Genomic DNA, 18,658 nt, shown 5'->3' with positions numbered 1-18,658 from the left:
CTCCAAGGACAACTGTCCCCAAGATGCTAATTGCCTCGAATGGGCTGGCCACATCCTGTGTCCTCTCTCATGTGTTTCTCCCCTTCCTGTCTCCTCCTCTTTTCCTCACCATCTTCTAGCTGTTTCTTTGGCCTCTTCCTTCGAGTTCCTCCTCCTCAGTGATCCAGGCCTCTTCCCAGACTTTCCGTCCCCTCTCCCTCTCCCTCCACAGAGGCTGCTGCTCTGGTCTCTCGGCTCCTTTGGTCCCCCTCCATGTTACTACTACACCCTTCCAGGCTATTCAGGGGTTAGGACCTTTGCTGGCCGACACCCACTGGAAGGTTGGGGAGCCATTGTGCTATTCAGGCTGCCATGGTCCTGGCTGTCCCTGCACCCTCCTTCCTGCAGGTCTGAGGAAAACTGGAGGCCCAGTACTGTCCCTCTGTGGCTCCTGGAGCCTGCGAAGGAGGCAGCAGCTTGGTGTCGGGGCAGGGAGAGGCAGGGGATGGGCGGGAGCTACGAGGAAAGAAAGCGAAATCAGAGCAGAAGGCAAACTCCCAAGTGAGGAAGTTCTCAGTGCCTCAGCACAGGTGTGTGTGTTGGAAAGGAGCCCGGGCAAAGTCAGCTGCCGCCCTCATTGCTTGTATAAGTGGCCAGATCCAAGAGCGGCCCCTGTAGCCACTATTCGTCTCTGTTTTTATTGTGGCGATAAATGCAGTTTTCTTTGGAATTTGAGATTCTGGCATATATAGTTGTTGTTTGTCCTCAAATAAGAAGCCCCCTGTGGATGAGTTAAACTTTATCCCAAACTTGGTTTATCACAGAGCACACTTGACCTTCTTTTTCCTAGGGTCAGAAGAGGCTCTGTCACAGCCTGCAAAGAGGCGGGGGTGGCTCAGTTCACAAGATTATTCTGGTATAGCTGTCTCCCAGGCAAAGGGTTTCTTCTGCGTTTCACCAACGATCTCCCCCAACTTCAAGTAAACCCAAATATAGCAATCAAATTTAAACGAAAGAAAACATATTCTAAAGAGTGTGATGCTGGTCAAGCATTCGTTTTCTATAAGTGTGTCATCTATTATGTGCTTTTTCACAGTTCTCCAGGTGTTTGTGGCCCTTTTTTCCCCAGCACTCTGATTTTTGCAGAGACCAGGAACCCGAGGAGCTCCTTGTCCGTGACAAGACGAGACTGACACATCCTTCAGGGACCCAGCTCCTAAGCTTGCTTCGTGTGGGAGCAAATCACATACCACTTTTGATGACATGGTGGAATTAATCTCTTTCCTCCCAAGAGCCACCAGGCTAACAGCCCCCTTTCCAGTAAGGGTGACTTCAGTGTCTTCCATTTATTTGCTTAAAATTTTCAACTCAGATCAAAACCCTACAGAGGTTTTCATTACTTAAATCAGCATTTCCAAGAGTTCATAAAAAATTTTTTTGATATGCAAATTGGGGATCTGGTATTGCATTCATGATTCCACAGTGAAATTCATTTGGAGAGTTTTGATATAAACACAGGTAATTACGTTCTTTATCATGGGAGTTCTCAGAACCCTTACTATGCTTGTATGCACGGAGGGATGCTGTACTGCTTCCCCTTCATGCCCACCAGCCCAGGAGGTGACTGCAGGGGCACAGAGGGTGGGGATGTCCGACCCTGCCGAGCCCGAGAGCACCCGCATGCACCTGGACCACCTGCAGCCCCCGCTCTGTTCCCTGGGAACCTAGGGGGCACACTGGCGCACCCGACTCCAGACCCAGTGATGTGGGTTCTGGGCCTGGATCTGAAAGGGAAACAGCAACGTAAGCACCTGGAGGAAGGGCCCAGCCCTACCACTCGGGTGCTCCCTCTGGTCCTCGTCCCCAACAGACCTCCTCACACAACTCCGGGGTGACCCAGGCTCGGTGCCCCATTGCATGGAAGAACTCCACCTTCAACTTCAGGAACTCCTTGTAGAGGTCTGGCCAGTGCTCCCTGCCCAGCAGGAACTGGAAGATGCTCCGTTTGGACGTGGGGTTGTCCTCCTCCATGTCGGAGGCGATGTAGCTGCCGTGGGAAAAGAGGGGAAGCTTGCAGAGGTCACACTGGAGGACCCAGTGCCCAGGGCAGTCTGTCCAGGAAGGAGGGTTGGGGAAGCCCTATCTGCAGGGAGCCTGGCTCCAGAGGGACAGCAGGACCGTCCTCAGGACCAAGCCTGTGGGGCCCATGCTGTGCTTGGCCCAGGTCAATGTTCTGGCTGCCCTCCATTTCCCTGGGGCTTCCTCCCTCCGGTCACTCAGTCTCTGAGCAGCAAGTGATGTTTCTTGGCTACTTTCATGATCTTAGGAACTTACTCATTGCCTTCCCCTCCCCCATGACGGTGTGACCCCTGAAGGCCTTATCTGCTCTGTGGCCAAGAGGAACTACTTGAGACCGTCTGGCTCATAGGCATGGCCAAGCCATCCTGATGGGGTGGTGAGGCTGTGGGATGGGGCGGTTTGGGCAGAATTGAGAGCAGTCCCCAAGGAGGAACTCACAGGGCCAGGAAGAAGTGGATCCTGTTGTACAGGTGTCCAGGCAGCCCAACACGGCCGAAGTACTCCACCACCATGGAAAGCAGGTACTGTGTGGGCACGGAAGGCAGGTGAGGGGTCACTAGAGGGGGTGAGAGTGTCCCGCACGGGCCACGGGTCCTGCCCCATCCAACGGCCATGATGGGAACCCCTCAGGGTGGGCTGTGCTGAGGCCCTTTGACAAGTGGAGAGGAACGGATGGGAAGCCAGGAGAAGATGCCCATGGGCAGGGCAGGCCACGGGCGGTGTGTCTTCTGACACTGAGAGCAGGTCTCTCTAGGGCTTCTCCCACCTGGCCAGAAATCTGGTTCTCTGTTCCTGCCCCCATGGGGTGGTGACTGTGGACCCTTCGGGCCCTCATCATTTTGGTGCTGCAGATACCTTATCGGATACTTTGAGGAAAATGTCAGCTTCCAAGAAGCTCTGGATCGCGGGATCCTCTGCAAAGGAAGGGAGAAGTGAGGAGGGCCTTGGAGCAGCCCTTCTGGGGGCTGTGGGACATTCCAGAGGGAAGGAGGAAAACCAGAGCCTCCCTCAAGTTCCTTTGTCTCCCGGAAGTGGAGGCAGCGTCCCTTCTGCCAGGAGGGTTGTGAGTCTTAATATTTGTGACAATGGCCACTCCTTCCAGAGAGGCATATGTCGTGAGTTTCATCTGTGGGGCTTGGATTTCGCTATTGTAAACTTCCACGTGATGGGCGTGATCACAGAGATGTGACCTGGCTCTCAATGCTTAACACATTTGCCTCAAGCCAGAGCTTGGATGTGGCCATGGGTCTCTGTCTCTATGACACTGCATTTGTCCTTGTCACTTTATCATGCTGGGGCCGGGCAAAGCTTCCTGCTGCCTCCCATTAACTGAGCACCCTGAGCCTGTGGCGGTCAGTTCGCAGCCCCGGGGGGTGCTGGGAGGCCTGCTCTCTTTCTCCCGAATCCCCTCGCTTCCTGCAGATAATGACCTGTGCCCCCCACCCCCAATCCCAACTCTGGGATTAGAGTTGTCCCCTGGAGGTACCATTTTCCAGGGGAGACCTGAGAATGTGGGTGCTGTCTTTCCCTTGCTCCTTGACTGGGACAATGACACTTGCATAACAGGGAGGATGGAGGAGTCAAGTGTTATTTCATTCTCCTTGACCCTTCTCCAATCAGTCTGGCTCTCTGCAATAGAACTCTCTGTGATGATGAAAGTGTTCTAGATCTGCACTGTTCACTATGGGAGCCATTAGCCATGAGTGGCTACTGTGCACTTAAATGTGGCTCATGAGACTGAGAAACTGAATTTTTAAATTTAATTTTAAATGAGTTAAATCAGGTTTTAATAGCTACATGTGGCTAATGAATGCTGTACCGGACAACATGATCAGTGTTGTCCCCAGAACTATCAACTTAATCCTGCCTCTGGTCCTGATGGCCCCTTCTCAGACAGAGTCCTTGGAGTATCCCATCTCATAGAGCTCCCCTCTCCTTCTTCACGTTCCGTCTCCAGGCATCATTGTCTTTGAACAACATTACTTCTCTGCATTTGTTACTGGCTGAGAACAGCTTATTTCTGTATGGGTTTGTTTTTTGTCTCCTCCCACCTTGAACGTACAGACAGCAAGATCTAGGTTGTCTTTTCATCACTAATCTCTAAAATCTTAATCGGAGGGAATACATGAATGTATCCCAGTGGGCAGAGGATGCACCCCTTGGTTTGTTCTGAAATGTCTTGACTGTTGAGCACTCTCCACTGTAGCCTCCTCCCTCTCCCTCTAAGAACTTGTCTCAGAGAGGAAAAACCTGCCAGCTCCCCAGCAGAAGCAGGGTTGCTCTGTGTCTGTGCCCCCCCGGACACTTTATAGCTTAGAGAGGTTTGAGCATGATCCCAGAGCCACTGCCTCCAACATGATCCCCACTCAGCAGGACCCTGAACGCTCCATCCGCTGAGAGCACACACCCAGAAGTCGGTAGAATGCTTCTTGGTCTTCAGGACGGTAACTGGGTCTTCTCCTCTTGTTCATCCTGAGTTTTGTTCCCTCAACATGATTGACTGTCCATATGTTCCTCTTCTGTCCCCTCTTCTTCCAGGACCTCAGCTCAGAGATAGCTTCTGAGGTGGTAGAGCTGGAGGCTGGGACACTGCTCTCCTGGGCAGCTGCAGAAACAAAAGGTGCTGAGTCAGCGTGGATGTGACCCACCTGAGAAGTGGAGTCCTTGCCGTGCAGCTCACTCTGAACACTGGGCCTGGACTCAGCCTTGTGAAGACAAGATGGTAAGTGGTCACTCAACAGTAGTTGACACTTTTGTGCAGGGAAACTGAGGCACACGCGAGGACACATACCTGCCTTGACATCCATCGATCTCCTCCTCTTCCGGCCTCTCATTCTCCTGGCTCTCTGCTCAGGGACAGCCTCTGAAGAGGCAGAACTGGAAGGCCAGAGGGCTCCTATTCCATGGAGCTGTAGGGAGAGAGGAAGGACCCTGTGTCATCATGGCAGGAGGACTCACCTGAGAAATGCTAGGCTCTTCCTTTCCCACTCACCTTGAGAATTTTGCATGTGACATCTGGAGGGATAAAAGAATAACCATCACCCCTTTGCACTTGTCTATAAAAGAGGGTAGGAATTATTATTTCCCTTTCTTTGCCAGACAAGAGCTGCTCTCCTGTGCCTTTTTCCATGGATTGTTCTGCCTGGAGGATACCTCTATAGAGACAGATGTAAAATTCTCTAGTCATAGATGTCTTTAATAGCCATAAAAGTGCACAGGATAGTGACCTCCCTGTCTCACCCTGAAAGCCCTTCCCCCTGCCCATGCAGACCCAAACACATGAGAGCTGAGAGGAGGAAGGAGAAGTAATGTTGGAGCCATGGTGTTCTGTCAACTTCAGTCATTCAGAGACTGTGGGTAGAAGCCAAATGATCACATACACCTGCCTTCCCTTCCACTCACACCCTTTTCTTCTGACTCTTCTTTGCTGGGTCCTGTTGGCTTGGAGCAATCTCTGAGGCAGCTAATGTGGAGCCCAGAGGGATCCTGTCTTGTCTTCTCTGTGTACGAATAAAATGGAAGGGACTCAACCTGATTCTGACCAGGTCATTTCTGTTTGCTTAACCTGCTCCTTGTGAAACCTAATAATAATTAAAATGGCAATAATAGCTAACAGTTATTGGTTGCCTGTTGAACTTCCAGTATTGATCAATGCATAAAGAATGACCTCATTCAATCCTTGTAATGATCTGTGAGCTAAGATGTATGACTTACATGATTTACAGGTGAGGAAATGGTGACTTAACTTGCGTAGGATTTTGTTCCTTGACCAAGGCTAGAGCACTTCAGATTTGGGATTAGGACTCGTGTCTGACCAGTGCTCAAGGGGAGAATGGCCAGGCGCAACAAGAGTTGTGCCTCAGTCACCCTTTATGAAGGCCAAGCTGGGTGGCCTTACATACTCAGTCTAGGACAGGAATGAGAGACACTTACCCAGAGTGGACTTCCTGGCTGTCTTGGGATCTAGGCCCCTCACATTTACCCAGAGCACAGCCTCAGAACAGTGTGAGAAGAACACTGACCGTAGCCAGGTCTTTGGAATCAAATGGCTCCCAAGATTCTGGAGCCCTTGACACAAGTCACTGATGACATCACATCATTCCACCAGGAACTGCTCTTTGGTCTATAAAAGGCCCTCAAGGAAAAGATGATGAGCCTCAAGGGGAGGGCAGTTAGTGTCCCAGCCTGAGTACTGGACTCACCTCCTTTTATCCCAACATTATCTCCACTTTGGAACTCATCCTGTGTTAAATCAAATCAATTAATGATGAAAGCAATACATCCACATATCAAAGACACAAACTTAAAAGCTGACTAATTCCTCATCCATAATAAAAGTAACTCATGTAGTTTATTTTTACTGTCTTCTTATTTCTGTTTAGCTATGATCATATTAAGATTAAAAATTTTTAACTTTTATATTTTGAGATAATTGTAGGATTATATGCAGTTGTAAGAAATAAAACAGAGATCCTATGTAACTTTCACCAAATTTCCCCCAATAGTACAAACTCACATAACTAAAGCACAATATCACAGTGGGAAATTGACATTGGTACAATCCAATGACTTTATTCAGATATCACCAGTTTTACATGCACTCGCTTATGTGTGTCTTTAGTTCTATGCAGGTTTTTCACATGTGTACACCCATGTGACCACCATCAAGAGACACAACAGTCAAGATTTAGAGCAGTTCCATTACAAGGATCCCTCATGCTAGTCTTTTAAAGTATTCCCCCACCCCCCAATCCCTGGTAACAAATAATTTTGTCTCCGTCTCTGTAATTTTGTTATTTCAAATTTATTATATAAATGGAAGCAGATAGTGTATAATCTTATGTGATTGGCTTTTTTAGCATAATTCCCTTGAGAACCTTTCGGTTGGTTGCATAAATCAAGAGTTCATTCCTTTTTATTGCTTTGTAGTACTCCATGGCCACGTGGCAAAGTGTATGTTTTGCTTTGTGAGCATTTGCTATTTTCTTCTAAAATGGTCCTATCATTTTGCCTCTCCACCAGCAACGTCTGAGTGACCCAGTTTCTCCATGCCATTGCCAGCATTTGGTGTTATCACTAGCTTTTATTTCGACCCTATCTCATCATGGTTTGAATTGGCATTTCCCTTATAGATTAAAATGTTGAACGTCTTTCCACGTGTGTCCGCCGTCCATATATCCATTTTGGTGAAATGTCTGTTCACATCTTTTCTAACTGAATTGTTCCCTTCTTTACTGTGCGTTTCCACAGCTTTTTATATATTCTAGATACAAGTCCTTTGTAAGATACATGGTTTGCAAATATTTTCTAATAGTCTGTAGTTTGTCTGTTCACCCTCTTAACCGGGTCTTGATGCCACGGCTGCTCGTCCTCCCAGTGAGGGTCTCTCTCCTCAGTGTTGCTTCAGCTCCTTCATCTTGTTAGTGAGACAAGTTGAATCCTACTAGAATTTTAAGCACTGCTGTGACCAGAGCTGTCAGACCAGTACCAAATTCTTTTGAATTCTTTTACTTAATGCAGTGCAGTTGAGACCAAGCCACACTCAATATCTCAACGCAAACTTGCTCTGAATGACGATTCCCCTGTGCTTCCAGCTGAAACAGCCATCACAGCCTTCTGTAGGAACTGCCCGTTGGGGGCTGAGTGGAGAAGCTCACTTCACCAAGGGGAGACAGTGCCTCCAAGTCCAAGGCCGGCCAGCAAGTGTATCGCAAACCTCAGCCTTTGTCAGGCCGCAAGTCCCAGGACAGCTCCATCTTTCCAGCGTGGGGAAATACACTCCGCCCACCACGAGGCCACGACAAGGACGTGGATGTGTGACTCCAGGGGCAGGGAGGAACGGGACCACCATCGGTCTATCACACACATTAAGAACAACCATGTGTTAGGGGGCTCGAGAGCTCCCCTGACTGGGGAGTGTCTCCTCCATGGTTGGCAGGCAGAGGGCCTACAGCTCCAATTCTCCAACATCAAGAATCATTGCTCTGCCCTTCTGCTACCGCATGAGTGAAGTAACAGGGACTGAATTTACCCTCTCCCACCCCCGAGATAACTAGAGGACAAAATATATGAAAAAACCAAGTTGGTTTTTAAGACACTGGACGTGAGGCAGGGCAGAGGAATGGTCCCTGAGGAAAGGGAGACAGATGAGGTGCAGCCTGTGATTGCCTCAGATTATTATTGCCCAGGGAGCTTCCAGACATGGGGCTGTTCATGGGCAGTCCCTTTGCAGAAAAGGTTTTCTTGGTGAGCAGCAACATTTTTTCTGATTTTTCTAACACCAAGCGTTGTTTTCATCCATTGTCCCAAAAGGAGACAGGGATGACTGTTTCACTTGGTCACTCGCTGTGTTTTCCAGCTTTGGTTAAGGCCGTTCGAAGGCCTGACTGTGAAGGACCTCCTGTGCAGGTTCCTTCTTTCATCACACTGAGGTTTGCTTGCAAAGTCTCAAATCTTGGAGAGCTTTCTGGTCGCTCTTCCTAAATTTTGTGTCCAACCCTGTTGATGGATTCATAGCAAATCCTGTTGATGGAATCTTCTGGCTGCTCCCAGACTCTTCTGTTCTCAGGCTTCGCCAGCATGTTGCATGGTCCCAACATTAAATGAGCTCTGTTTCTGCTCAAGCATCACTTTCTCAACAGCCAACCTTGATCTCTGGGTGAAATTTTTTTTTTTTTTTAAGATTATTTATTTCACAGAGACATAGTGAGAGAGGGAGCACAAGCAGGGGGAGTAGGAGAGGGAGAAGCAGGCTTCCTGCCGAGGAGGGAGCCCGATGCGGGGCTCAATCCCAGGACCTTGGGATCATGACCTGAGCCGAAAGCAGATGCTTAGCGACTGAGCCACCCAGGCGCTCCTCTCTGTGTGAAATTTAATCATAACTCCCTCCCTGTCTCGATTGGCACTCTTCATTCTCCTCTCTTCTTTCCTTCTCCATGGCACTTACCATCTTTACTCTTCTGTATAAGTTCTGATTAGAGCTTCTGATCTGTCTACCTCTCTTAGAATATAACCTCCTCAACGGCAAGCATCTTTGTCTCTTGTGTTCACTGAAGTATCCTAATTGCCTAGAACAGTACCTGGCACAGAGTAGGTGTTGAGTAAATGAGTGAATGAATTCTCAGGCTACTACACTAGATAAAGCCACCAGAAAAAATTAACTGTTCAATTTCTTCAGAAAGTGGTAATCTTGGGTAGGAATAATTCTGTATGAAACCATAGAGAAGTATAGATGAGGGTTTTAAAAATATTTGTTTTTATGTTTTTTTAAATTGATATTAAAAAACTGTGAGGAGCTCCCAAAACATATAATCTGATTTTCTCTTAAAACCTGGGCTCCAGGGGCACCTGGGTGGCTCAGTTGGTAAAGCATCTGCCTTCAGCTCAGGTCATGATCCTGGGGTCCTGGGATCGAGCTCCCCACCCCCATCAATCGGGTCCCCTGCTCAGTGGGGAGCCTGCTTCTCCCTCTCCTCCCTGCTCTGTGCTCTCTCGCTATCTCTGTCACTATCTCTGTCTCTCAAACAAATAAATAAAATCTTTAAAAAAAAAATGGGTTCCATTTGCTGGTGTCATGTGGGCTCTTTCTGCAGGCTGACTGCACATCAGGCTCCCTGCCTCAGTTGAGTAGATCACATGACAAGGAGGCAATGTCACCCTACCTCGTATGAAACTGGAGGCTGCATTCCTTCTTTGGAGTAAGACATGCTCTTCAAAATGCCAATGGGCAGCAGTGGGATCATAATGCATTTTCTTTCTTTTTTTTCAGGACAGCCTAGGACACGTCTAGGATGGTTATCTGGGACCATATAGGAAGGAGGGAGCAGAGTGAGGGTTGGGGTCAGGGAGGAGAGAGTTTCTAGAATCCTGTTCCTAAAGGATGGGTCTTCTGCTGTTTCTAGAAGGTTTGTTGTGACAATGAGTTCTTTTTCTAAATGTTAGGTGTGGCTCTATATAGGATACTACTAATTTTTTTTTAAATGAACACATTAGGACACACACTTTCATGGATGTCATCTTGTTTGAAGTGGTCACTCGTGGAGATTTTACATACGTGTTCCTATTATGGCTCCAAATTCTTTGTGAATGAGCTTCAGAACATGACTATCCTCAGTGGTGACAAGTTTCCATTATTTAAAATTAGTTTTTTGGCATCAAGAGCATCCCTACCCTAGGCTAGGTGATGAAGTTGTTTCCACCAGCTGCTCTGCTGGGACCCAGAAGGTGGTCAATTCGTATTTGTTGAAATGAACCAAGAAATGAGGCAGTGGCTGCAAAGCTGGGGATGTTCATTTGCTTAGGGAACTTTTAAATAGGATCTTCCAAATTGTTAAGACAGCACTTGGATATTTTTATGTTGGTGTGTTTGCTTTGGAAAACAGACCAAAAAGGAGCTATTATGTTATAGTTTCACTTCCCAACAGGTACCCTGACCTTTCCCTCTGTGTGTTCAAAGGGTATTTAACCCAGTGATTGAACCTCTTGGTTTTCCTCATCTCTAAAATAAGAGAACATAGCTCATAACAATGGTTACGAGGGTCAAAGGATCAAAACCTATTTGTCAAATGTTACCTGGCAAATGCTATAGTTGCAAGCCATAGTGAGGGGTCTGACCCTCATCTTCAAGTCTGAACACATGTGTAGAATAATTCCGTGATGTTAGGTCCCCTTGTCCTGAAGTGCCCTCTCATGGGAGCAAGAGACTCAATGGGCTGTTGCCTTAGATAATAGCTCTGGTGATCAGAGCCCTTTGTGAGGGAGCACGGATCTGGAGCTAGGTTCCAGGGTTGGGCAGTTGATTGGGGGCATTTCTTAGTCACATCCCGCCCGGCAGGGTGGGTGGGGCAGTGCTTCTGGTCAGTTCATTGGTAGGTGGCAAAGCCTGGTCCACCCCTTTGGGGTTTGCTATGTGATTCCCCACAGTGGCCAGTAGGTGGCGCAAGTCGCACGCTACTGCCACAGACGCCGGTTATGCTCTTTTCAGCAAGGGAAAGGTCTATTTCTAATCCAGCCTGGGCTTTATGGCAATGCTTAATCACATGGAAAGGAACATGCAATAACTACTGGTATTTCTGTAAACACACATGCTAAGTGCAGCTGCCAGTTGGGGATGAGGACAGAAGGAACACTCAGAGGTCTCCTGAGGACAGTCTATAAAAGGAAAACCCTGTGGGTTTTTAATTCAAGAGCCTCCCAGTTAACCTTTGTGACTCATAGAAAGGAACATTTAGAACCCGGAAGGACAATGATAACACATTTTGTGGATTGTAATCTGGTCCTCTGTCTACCCTGCCCCCTCCCCTTTTCCCCAAATGGCCAGTTTCAGAAGGAAAGACCAGTCCCCTGGCACAGGGCAAGGCATGGCCATCTCCCAGCCCCCATCAGGGCCCGGCTGAAGGGCAGAGCCAGCACCTTCTGGACTGACCGTGACTTATTTTTCTCTTCTTTGGTCCTGGCAAATTGCCTGTGTCTTGCATTCTTCCTTTCTCTATCCTTTCCTCCTTTCTCATCCTAGCATTAATAAAATTTGCATTGGATTATGAAGCTGAAGAATAGACATCACAACAAAACAAAAAGTGAAATCTGGTCAATGATGGGGTGCTCTTGATTTTAATGTGTGAACACTTAAAACATTGTGATTAAGTGCACATAGCATAAAATTAGCCATCCTAACCATTTTTATGTGTCCTTAACACATTCATGTGGTGCAACTGTCACCCCCATCCACCTCCTAAGTTCTCCTGTTGTAAAACTGAAATGCTGTCCCCATGAAACACCAACTCCCCATTGCCCCCTCCCCACAACCCCTGGCAACTGCCATTCGTCTTTCTATCTCTGTGGATGTGACTATTCTAAGCACCCCAGCTAAGTGGAAGCATACAGTCCTTGTAGTTTTGTGACTGGCTTATCTCACTGAGCAGAATGTCCTCAAGGTTCATCCATGGAGCATGCACCAGACTTTCCTTCCTTTTTAAGGCCAAATGATATTCCATGACGTGTACACACCAGATTTTGTTTATTGTTCATCCATCCATCGACGCTTGAGTTGCTTGCATGTTTTAGTTATCGTGAATAATGCGGCTATTAACGTGGGTGTACAAAGATCACTTTGAGACCTGTTTTCTGTTCTTTTGGGTAGGTCCCCAGAAGTGGAATGGCCAGATCATGTGGTAGTTCAATTTTCAAGTGTCTAAGGACCTGCTCTATTGCTTTCCATAGAAGCTTTTACATTCCCACCAGCAGGGCTCACGGGTTCTAATTTCTCCACATCCTTGTCAGCACTTGTTTCTGTTTTGTTTTGTTTTTGGATAGTAACCATCTTAATGGGTTATGAGACGGTGTGTGGACACTAAGTTTGTTTTCTCTAGGACTTTCCCTTGAGTGAACTAGGCAACCTGATATCTTCTTATGACAGTGGTCTTATGATAAAGAGGATGTCTTCCTCACCCCCACCCCCTCCTCAGAACCTCTCCCACAGAACCCTCCATATGTGGGTACATCTAGGGCCAGCCCCTCTACCCTGGGGACCCACTTGAGAGCAGCTTCATTTGGACCAGTTGTAGGTGACCAGAATGTCCTGAAGTGTTACCAGGTCACAGCTTGGGATCCTCTGAGGACGGGAGCAGGGCTGGCTGATTTGTTAACTGCACTGTGTTGCTTGCCTGCTCCACAGGGGGAAGGTCCCAGGAGTGTCTCCCTCAGCAAGCCTCTCCCTGGAAAGAGCCTGGGAAGACTGGGAAGCTTGAAGTCCTCAGCCTGCCTTTGAAATATCTCATGGCATCTCCGGGGACGTGGCGTGGGCACACTTACCCAAGGGGGACAGGAATCGCTGGGAGTGTCTGCCCACCTAGCCTTCAGTTGCCCCAAACTTTCTCTTGGGGTCAACTGCTATATATCGTTGTGGGGCAGCCACTTAATTATAGATTCATTTCATTTAAAGAACTTTCCAAAAACAAAGTGAAACTTTCTTGCGCATCTTGTGAGAGATACATTCTATGGCAGATACCAGTCAGTCAAGGGCAGTCTGCCCCCACAGAGCTGAGACTCAGGAGGAGGGCCAGCCGTGACTCAGGGTGAATGATCAAGTGCTGGGGTATGTGGGGGTGCCAGTACGACAGCCTCAGGTAGGCCTGTGCCTGAGTCCCAAATTGGCACTTAATTTGTTCTGTGTCCTTGACAAAAACGAGCTTAATGATAGCTACCATTGGAGTTGCCAGGAGGTTTAAAATGAGCTAATGATGTACTAGCTTAGAAGCTTCTGGAATAGGGAAGTGCTGTTAGTGTTCTCCCTCTTTTTCCTCTTGTGCTCAGCACAAGATGAGAGTGTTGTTGAGCCCAAGTTCAGGCAGAGAGAGGAGGAAGATCAGGGAATAAGAGCAGGAGTCTTTTGGCGGACAGCTGCCCCGGCAGACAGACAGACAGACGGATGTGCTCGCTGCAGTGGGAGAGAAAGGTGGAGGGGAAGGAGCTTCAGCTTGGGGATCCCTGGCCCACTCTGGCCAGGGATGAGGTCCCCGCACAGTAGCCACCACTTTCTGGTTAAGCCGGGATTTGATCTTTGGAAGGGCTCAGCTTTCCAAGTGAGGGCTCTGCCCAGGTTTCTGCTTCATTGCTGCAGCCAGGGGCCCAGCAGTCCAGAGGCCACTACAACTTACGGAAGTGCAGGAGGATTCTGGTTTTATTGTTTTAAAAAAATCACATCATTCACTGAGCATTGAGCTTACGTTTTGAGATGTTTGTTGGCTGGTAATTAAAGGGCTATTCATGGGAAGGGCTTTTTATTAAATGGAAAGTAATAACTTCTGTGAGATGGCTCCAGGAATCATCTTGGTTAACAGTTTATAGCGTGCCTTTCACTGATTTCATCTCATTCTTTCCTTTGACATGCCCATGTGGCAGCAGGGTCCCCCTTCTATAGATGGGGAAATGGAGGCTGAGACTGAGGACCCCTGCAGGCTGTGAGTGGGCCCCTGGGGCATCTTGAGGGCATGCTCCTCTTGGTCATGGCTTCCCCAGTCCCCTTCCATTGATCTCTGTCTTTGGCTGTGGTTCCGGGACACACTTGCTGGCATTTGAGAAACAGCCTTTTTAAGAAAGAAGCTTAGTTTATATCTCAGCTTTAGGCAGGTGGTTTAAAACACCACCTAGTTATGTCTGGGGTGTGGACAGAAGGAGAAGGCTGATTGAATGCAGATCCTGCATGGCCACTCACGAGCTACCCAACCCTTAAAGTTTCACTTGTAGTTTATATCTTTCCCCTTATCAGGGCTCTTTGGTTAACGAACCAGGGGCAGGATATAACCAGCCCTTTCTTCTCCTGGAGAGGCTAACACAGAGAATGGTGAGGAGCACAGCTGTTGGGAGGAAGGGGGCGCAGAGAGTGGGGCCAGCTCATTTGACGAGGAGCCCTGGGAAACGGGACCGTTGGATGTTCTTTGCTGAGTCAGAGCATTAACTGGCTTCCTCTATTTTTTGCAGATTCCCTGGAGCTTGGTTGCAAAGGGCCCAGCACCTTCCTGTGGCTTTTGAAATCTGGAATGTGGGCAGCATTCAGGAGAGACTGAGGTCCATGGCTGGGGGTGCCCCCATAGTCCTTCCATGCCTGGCGGCTGCAACCTTCAATTTGGAGACTATTGTCGTATTGTTGGTGTTATTCGGGTTTTGGTTTCAATAGAATCTGTGATGATTTCTTTGTTATTTCACAGAAATTGGTACCGATGGTTGGCATGTAATGTGGTAGCCTTGGTTCTCTTGCTTTTGCCCAACCCCTTTCCAGAAGAGCAAGGCAGTGGGAAAGGCAGTGTGGTTAGTTTGCTGACCTGTAAACATCAACCGTGGGTGCCTCATACTCTTGCTCAAGAATTTGCCCAGGCTCGGGGCATTTGTAAGTTTGCAAAAATAATATAGTTGGTCTTTATCATTTGCCACCTAAATATGAAGAGGCTTCATGGTTTTTTTTTTCCCTAGTGAGAAAGAAAGAATTCTGCTTTTCTGGAATCTGGCCAGAATCACAGGGGTGACCTGTTTTAGTACTTAACATTTGCTGTGTTCCTGCCCCTCTGACTTTTACAGACTTATCTTATTCCTTTGAATTACAGATGCTCATGGCACATACTCCTTGGGATCCTTCACATTATTTCTGGCAAATTTCTAAAGGTCACACCAGCCTTTCTCTCATGGTCCAGAAACTCACAGGGTCGATCCTTGAGGCCAGTGTTCCTCTCTGGGCATCTGGAGCACGCAGCCATGACTTTGCCTGTTCTCCAGATGGTGCTGCATGACACACCCCCTCCTCTGTGAGGACCCCTCTTTTGTGAGGTGACGGAATGAAGCATCTCTGCAGCAGAATGCTCTATGTCTGCTTCTCCTGGGATATTTGGTGGCCAGGCTGTGGACCCCATTCTGGCTTTCTGAAGGTGTGTCCTGGTCCTGACATAGACCACTCTGTTTTAGAAGGGACAGAACTCCAAGAATCCTTCCCAGTCTCTCGTTTCCTGTAACCACAGCTTTCTGTAGGAACAGAGGCTCAGACGGCAAGTAAGGTAAAGAAGGACAGGAACAGAATCTGTAGACTGATTTTTTGGGAGTAGGTAGGTGGGATCTTTTAAAAATATTGAGATATAATTTACATGATACAGTCTATTTTGATTAGTTAACCTATTGCACCCTTAATGAATTTTGATGGTTATACAGAGTCATGTAACCACTGCCACAATTGAGATACAGAACATTCTAGCACCTAGAGACGTTCCTTTGAACTTCTTTGGAATAAGCCCCTCCCTTTGGCCCCAGCAACCAGTGACCTGTTTTCTATCACTATAATTTTGCCTTTTCTAGAACTTAATATGAATGCAACCAAACAGTATGTAGTATGTGCATCTGGCTTCTTTCACTCAGCATAATCAATTTGAGACGTGTCCATGTCCCCACGTGTACCAGTGGTCAGTTCCTTTCTACTGTGGAGTGGTTTTGCTTTGCATGGATGCACACACTTAACTTCCCATTCACTGGCTGATGGGCATTCGAGTTGTGTCTGAGTTTTGGTGATTAAGAAGAAAGCTGCTATGAGCATTACGTACAGGTCTTTGTGTGGATATCTGTTTTCATTTCTCGTGGGTAAATACCCAGGAACTGGTTTGCTGGGTCGTAGGATGGATGCATGATTTATAAGATACTGCCTAACTGTTTTCCAAGGTGGCCATACCAATCTGTTTCCAAAAGGGGCACTTTTAGCCCAAGATGCATGACTGCCCTTCCTGATGTCCATGGGTGTCTTTCCGTGCAATGATTTTCAACAAGTTTGTTGGACATGTAATGAGGGTACATGGCTTTTAGGCAAAAAACTATTGCATATCTGTGGATGAGATGAGCCCGGTTTTGAACTCTAGGTGCTGTAGAAAGGTTTGCATTGTCCTCCTGAGGAAAACAGGTACGCCCTGACATGGCACAGGTGGGAGGCACGTGTCCCCTGTGTCCTTCTACCTCTCATATGTCAGTTTTGCATTTGGGCCTCAAGTGGCAGTTCCAAGTTCATCCTGAGTTGAGATAATGCCTGGAGGCCAGAAGGAAACTATCTGGGGCTGTCAAATCTGGTGGGAAGTGATTAATCATGGAGACTTTTCTGGCACGCTGAACTGACCTTTCTCCCACGTGCAGCAGGGGCAGGCAGGGTCAAGTTTAAATCCGAGATGACAAGTGTCTGTATTAAGGAAGGTTGCTGCTGCATGTTTGGCTTGGGGTCAATGGCTCTGTGCCTCACACCTGGTGAAAACTGACTCCCAGTCGAAGAAAGAGTTATGGGGGCTGAAGCACGTGTTGACTCGGCTTTGGGTTGGAGCTCCCTGCAAGATTTCCTGACCCACATGCCCTTTGCATGTGTTGGGGGGCATCCCGGTTTCTGGAGGTACCCGAGTGCCTGTGTTTTACCTTGAAAGCCTCTTGCTCACGGTGCCTCCCAACCTTCTGAGTGCAAAATGGTTGCTTCCTTTGGAGTCCTTTGCCATCTCCCAGGGAGTGGGTTTTGTCAGTCTGAGCTTACAGGCGCCTGCTGCTGTCTGTGGGCCCCATAGTTTTTCCAGGTCATTTGTGGTACTTAGACAGTGTTGTTTATTTATTAGCAGGTAAAATTTGGCCTCTAAAAACAAGGCACACTCTCTCGCGTTGTCTGAGGCTGTGGTTACTATGGAACCCCTAGTTTGTTTATGGTTCAGTGGTGTGAGTCCAGGCATCAGTTGGGGGACACACATAGAGGTTAAGGCCCAGGGTTGGACTTGGGTGAGGTTCACTCCATCTAAAGCCTTGGTTAAGGAGGGTGTGTTTCTATTTTCTCATCAAGAGCAGTGACTACACACTAGAAAACGTCCCGCCATGAACTTCTGGACTATAGCTTGTCCTCTCCAAAGGTAAGGGGGTCCTGTTCCAATGTTGGAAGACCCCGGGAGGCGCCCCCGGCCCCCCGCCAGCCTGGGTGGCAGTGTGAGGCCATCCCTGGCGCACAACCCTCTGACATCGTCCAGCGCCACGTCTTTCCTGGGGGTCTGCTTCTCCCTGTGGCTGGTCTCAACGACAAAGGTCCCCACCTGCCTTCATGTGTGCTGTGGTGTTCCCTTGCCTCCCTTAAGACCAGGCTTTCAAAATCTCTCTGAAAGAGAGCAGCAGACAGTATTACCTAATTTGTCTCTAATCGGATAGTCCTAGGATAATCCTGGAGGGGAAAGTGGTCTGCTGAGCACACCCTGGCTTGCTCAATAAAAAATACATTGAGAAACAGTGGTATTTTTCTGTTTTAAAATAGGTAGGTTTGGAAGGAGCTGGGAAACTGTGACGTGGAGTTACAAAATGACTGTAATTGTGGGAGAGGTATTTTCTTTCAATTTTGAAACACATTAAACAGGATATACAACTTAGAAATAATTTACAGTTGGAGGGAGGCTCTTTCATCCATGGGGGGACACTTCTCCTGGTTGGAGAGGGTGGTCACGGAGGCTATGGGAAGGGGCCCCAGGGGACCCCCGTCCTGTTCTCTTCCAGCTTTGATGTGACCAAACAGAGCAGAAAGTCATAGTGTTGGAGGAAAAAGCCCCTGTTTTTTTCTCTCACAGGAAGCAGGAAGATGCTGGGATGAACACTAATTATCAGAAGGAGAAAACTCACCCTGTTGGCACAGACGAAAGGCTGCCCATGGGCCTCGCTGGGAGCCCCCGAGTGCACCAGTCACATTGGGTGCCACGATGGTGGCACTTCTCTTTGCCCGCACAGCTCTCATTGGCATGATGAACGAATGTCTGCTGAATGCCTCTCTATGCTGGGTACTGTTTCAAGTGTTGGGAAGCTAGGACACGACATGGAGGTGTCATTCTCACCAGGAGAGAGAAAGCACGTTGGTGCAGGACCACAGTGATTGGTGCTGGGGTAATGGTAAAGGTCAGGAGCCTAGGCCTGGCCAGGGGAGGGGATGTCATGGGGGCTCCTTGGGGCAGGGCTTACAGCAGCGCTTGTGGGGAGGATGGGGGTCGGATAGTCTCCGACGGCATAGTAGGAATGAGTCAGAGAGAAGGGAGGGGCCGGGGAGACCCTTCTACAAAGGCCAATGGTGTGACGC

At 48.2% G+C, this 18,658-nt stretch overlaps 1 protein-coding gene across 1 annotated transcript; it reads right to left on the bottom strand.

Annotated features, from left to right (window-relative positions):
* Positions 1 to 1,703: 1,703 nt before the first annotated feature.
* Positions 1,704 to 18,328, bottom strand: LOC114223440 (putative speedy protein E7). The gene is made up of 8 exons (XM_028122381.1): positions 18,211 to 18,328; positions 5,051 to 5,073; positions 4,850 to 4,967; positions 4,466 to 4,663; positions 2,914 to 2,972; positions 2,497 to 2,582; positions 1,852 to 2,026; positions 1,704 to 1,763 (listed from the first exon to the last, which is right to left on the bottom strand). Exons 1-8 carry the CDS (start codon positions 18,326 to 18,328, stop codon positions 1,704 to 1,706), a joined length of 837 nt encoding a protein of 278 aa, XP_027978182.1.
* Positions 18,329 to 18,658: the final 330 nt, after the last annotated feature.

The sequence above is a fragment of the Eumetopias jubatus genome, unplaced genomic scaffold (assembly GCF_037043125.1).
Source record: "Eumetopias jubatus isolate StellerSeaLion01/CBP00866 unplaced genomic scaffold, mEumJub1_p1.0 scaffold_9, whole genome shotgun sequence".
In the NCBI taxonomy this organism is placed as follows: Eukaryota; Metazoa; Chordata; class Mammalia; order Carnivora; family Otariidae; genus Eumetopias; species Eumetopias jubatus.
Note: the sequence above shows the minus strand (reverse complement) of the source record. Positions and strands in the feature narration are given on the sequence as shown.

Coding starts and splice junctions, on each gene's coding strand:
- LOC114223440 (XM_028122381.1), bottom strand. CDS start 18,328: ATGCCAATGAGAGCTGTGCGGGCAAAGAGAAGTGCCACCATCGTGGCA. Junction 5,074..18,210: donor CTTTCGTCTGTGCCAACAGG/GTGAGTTTTCTC, acceptor TTATCCCTCCAG/ATGTCACATGCAAAATTCTC. Junction 1,764..1,851: donor CCCCGGAGTTGTGTGAGGAG/GTCTGTTGGGGA, acceptor TTTCCCTTTCAG/ATCCAGGCCCAGAACCCACA.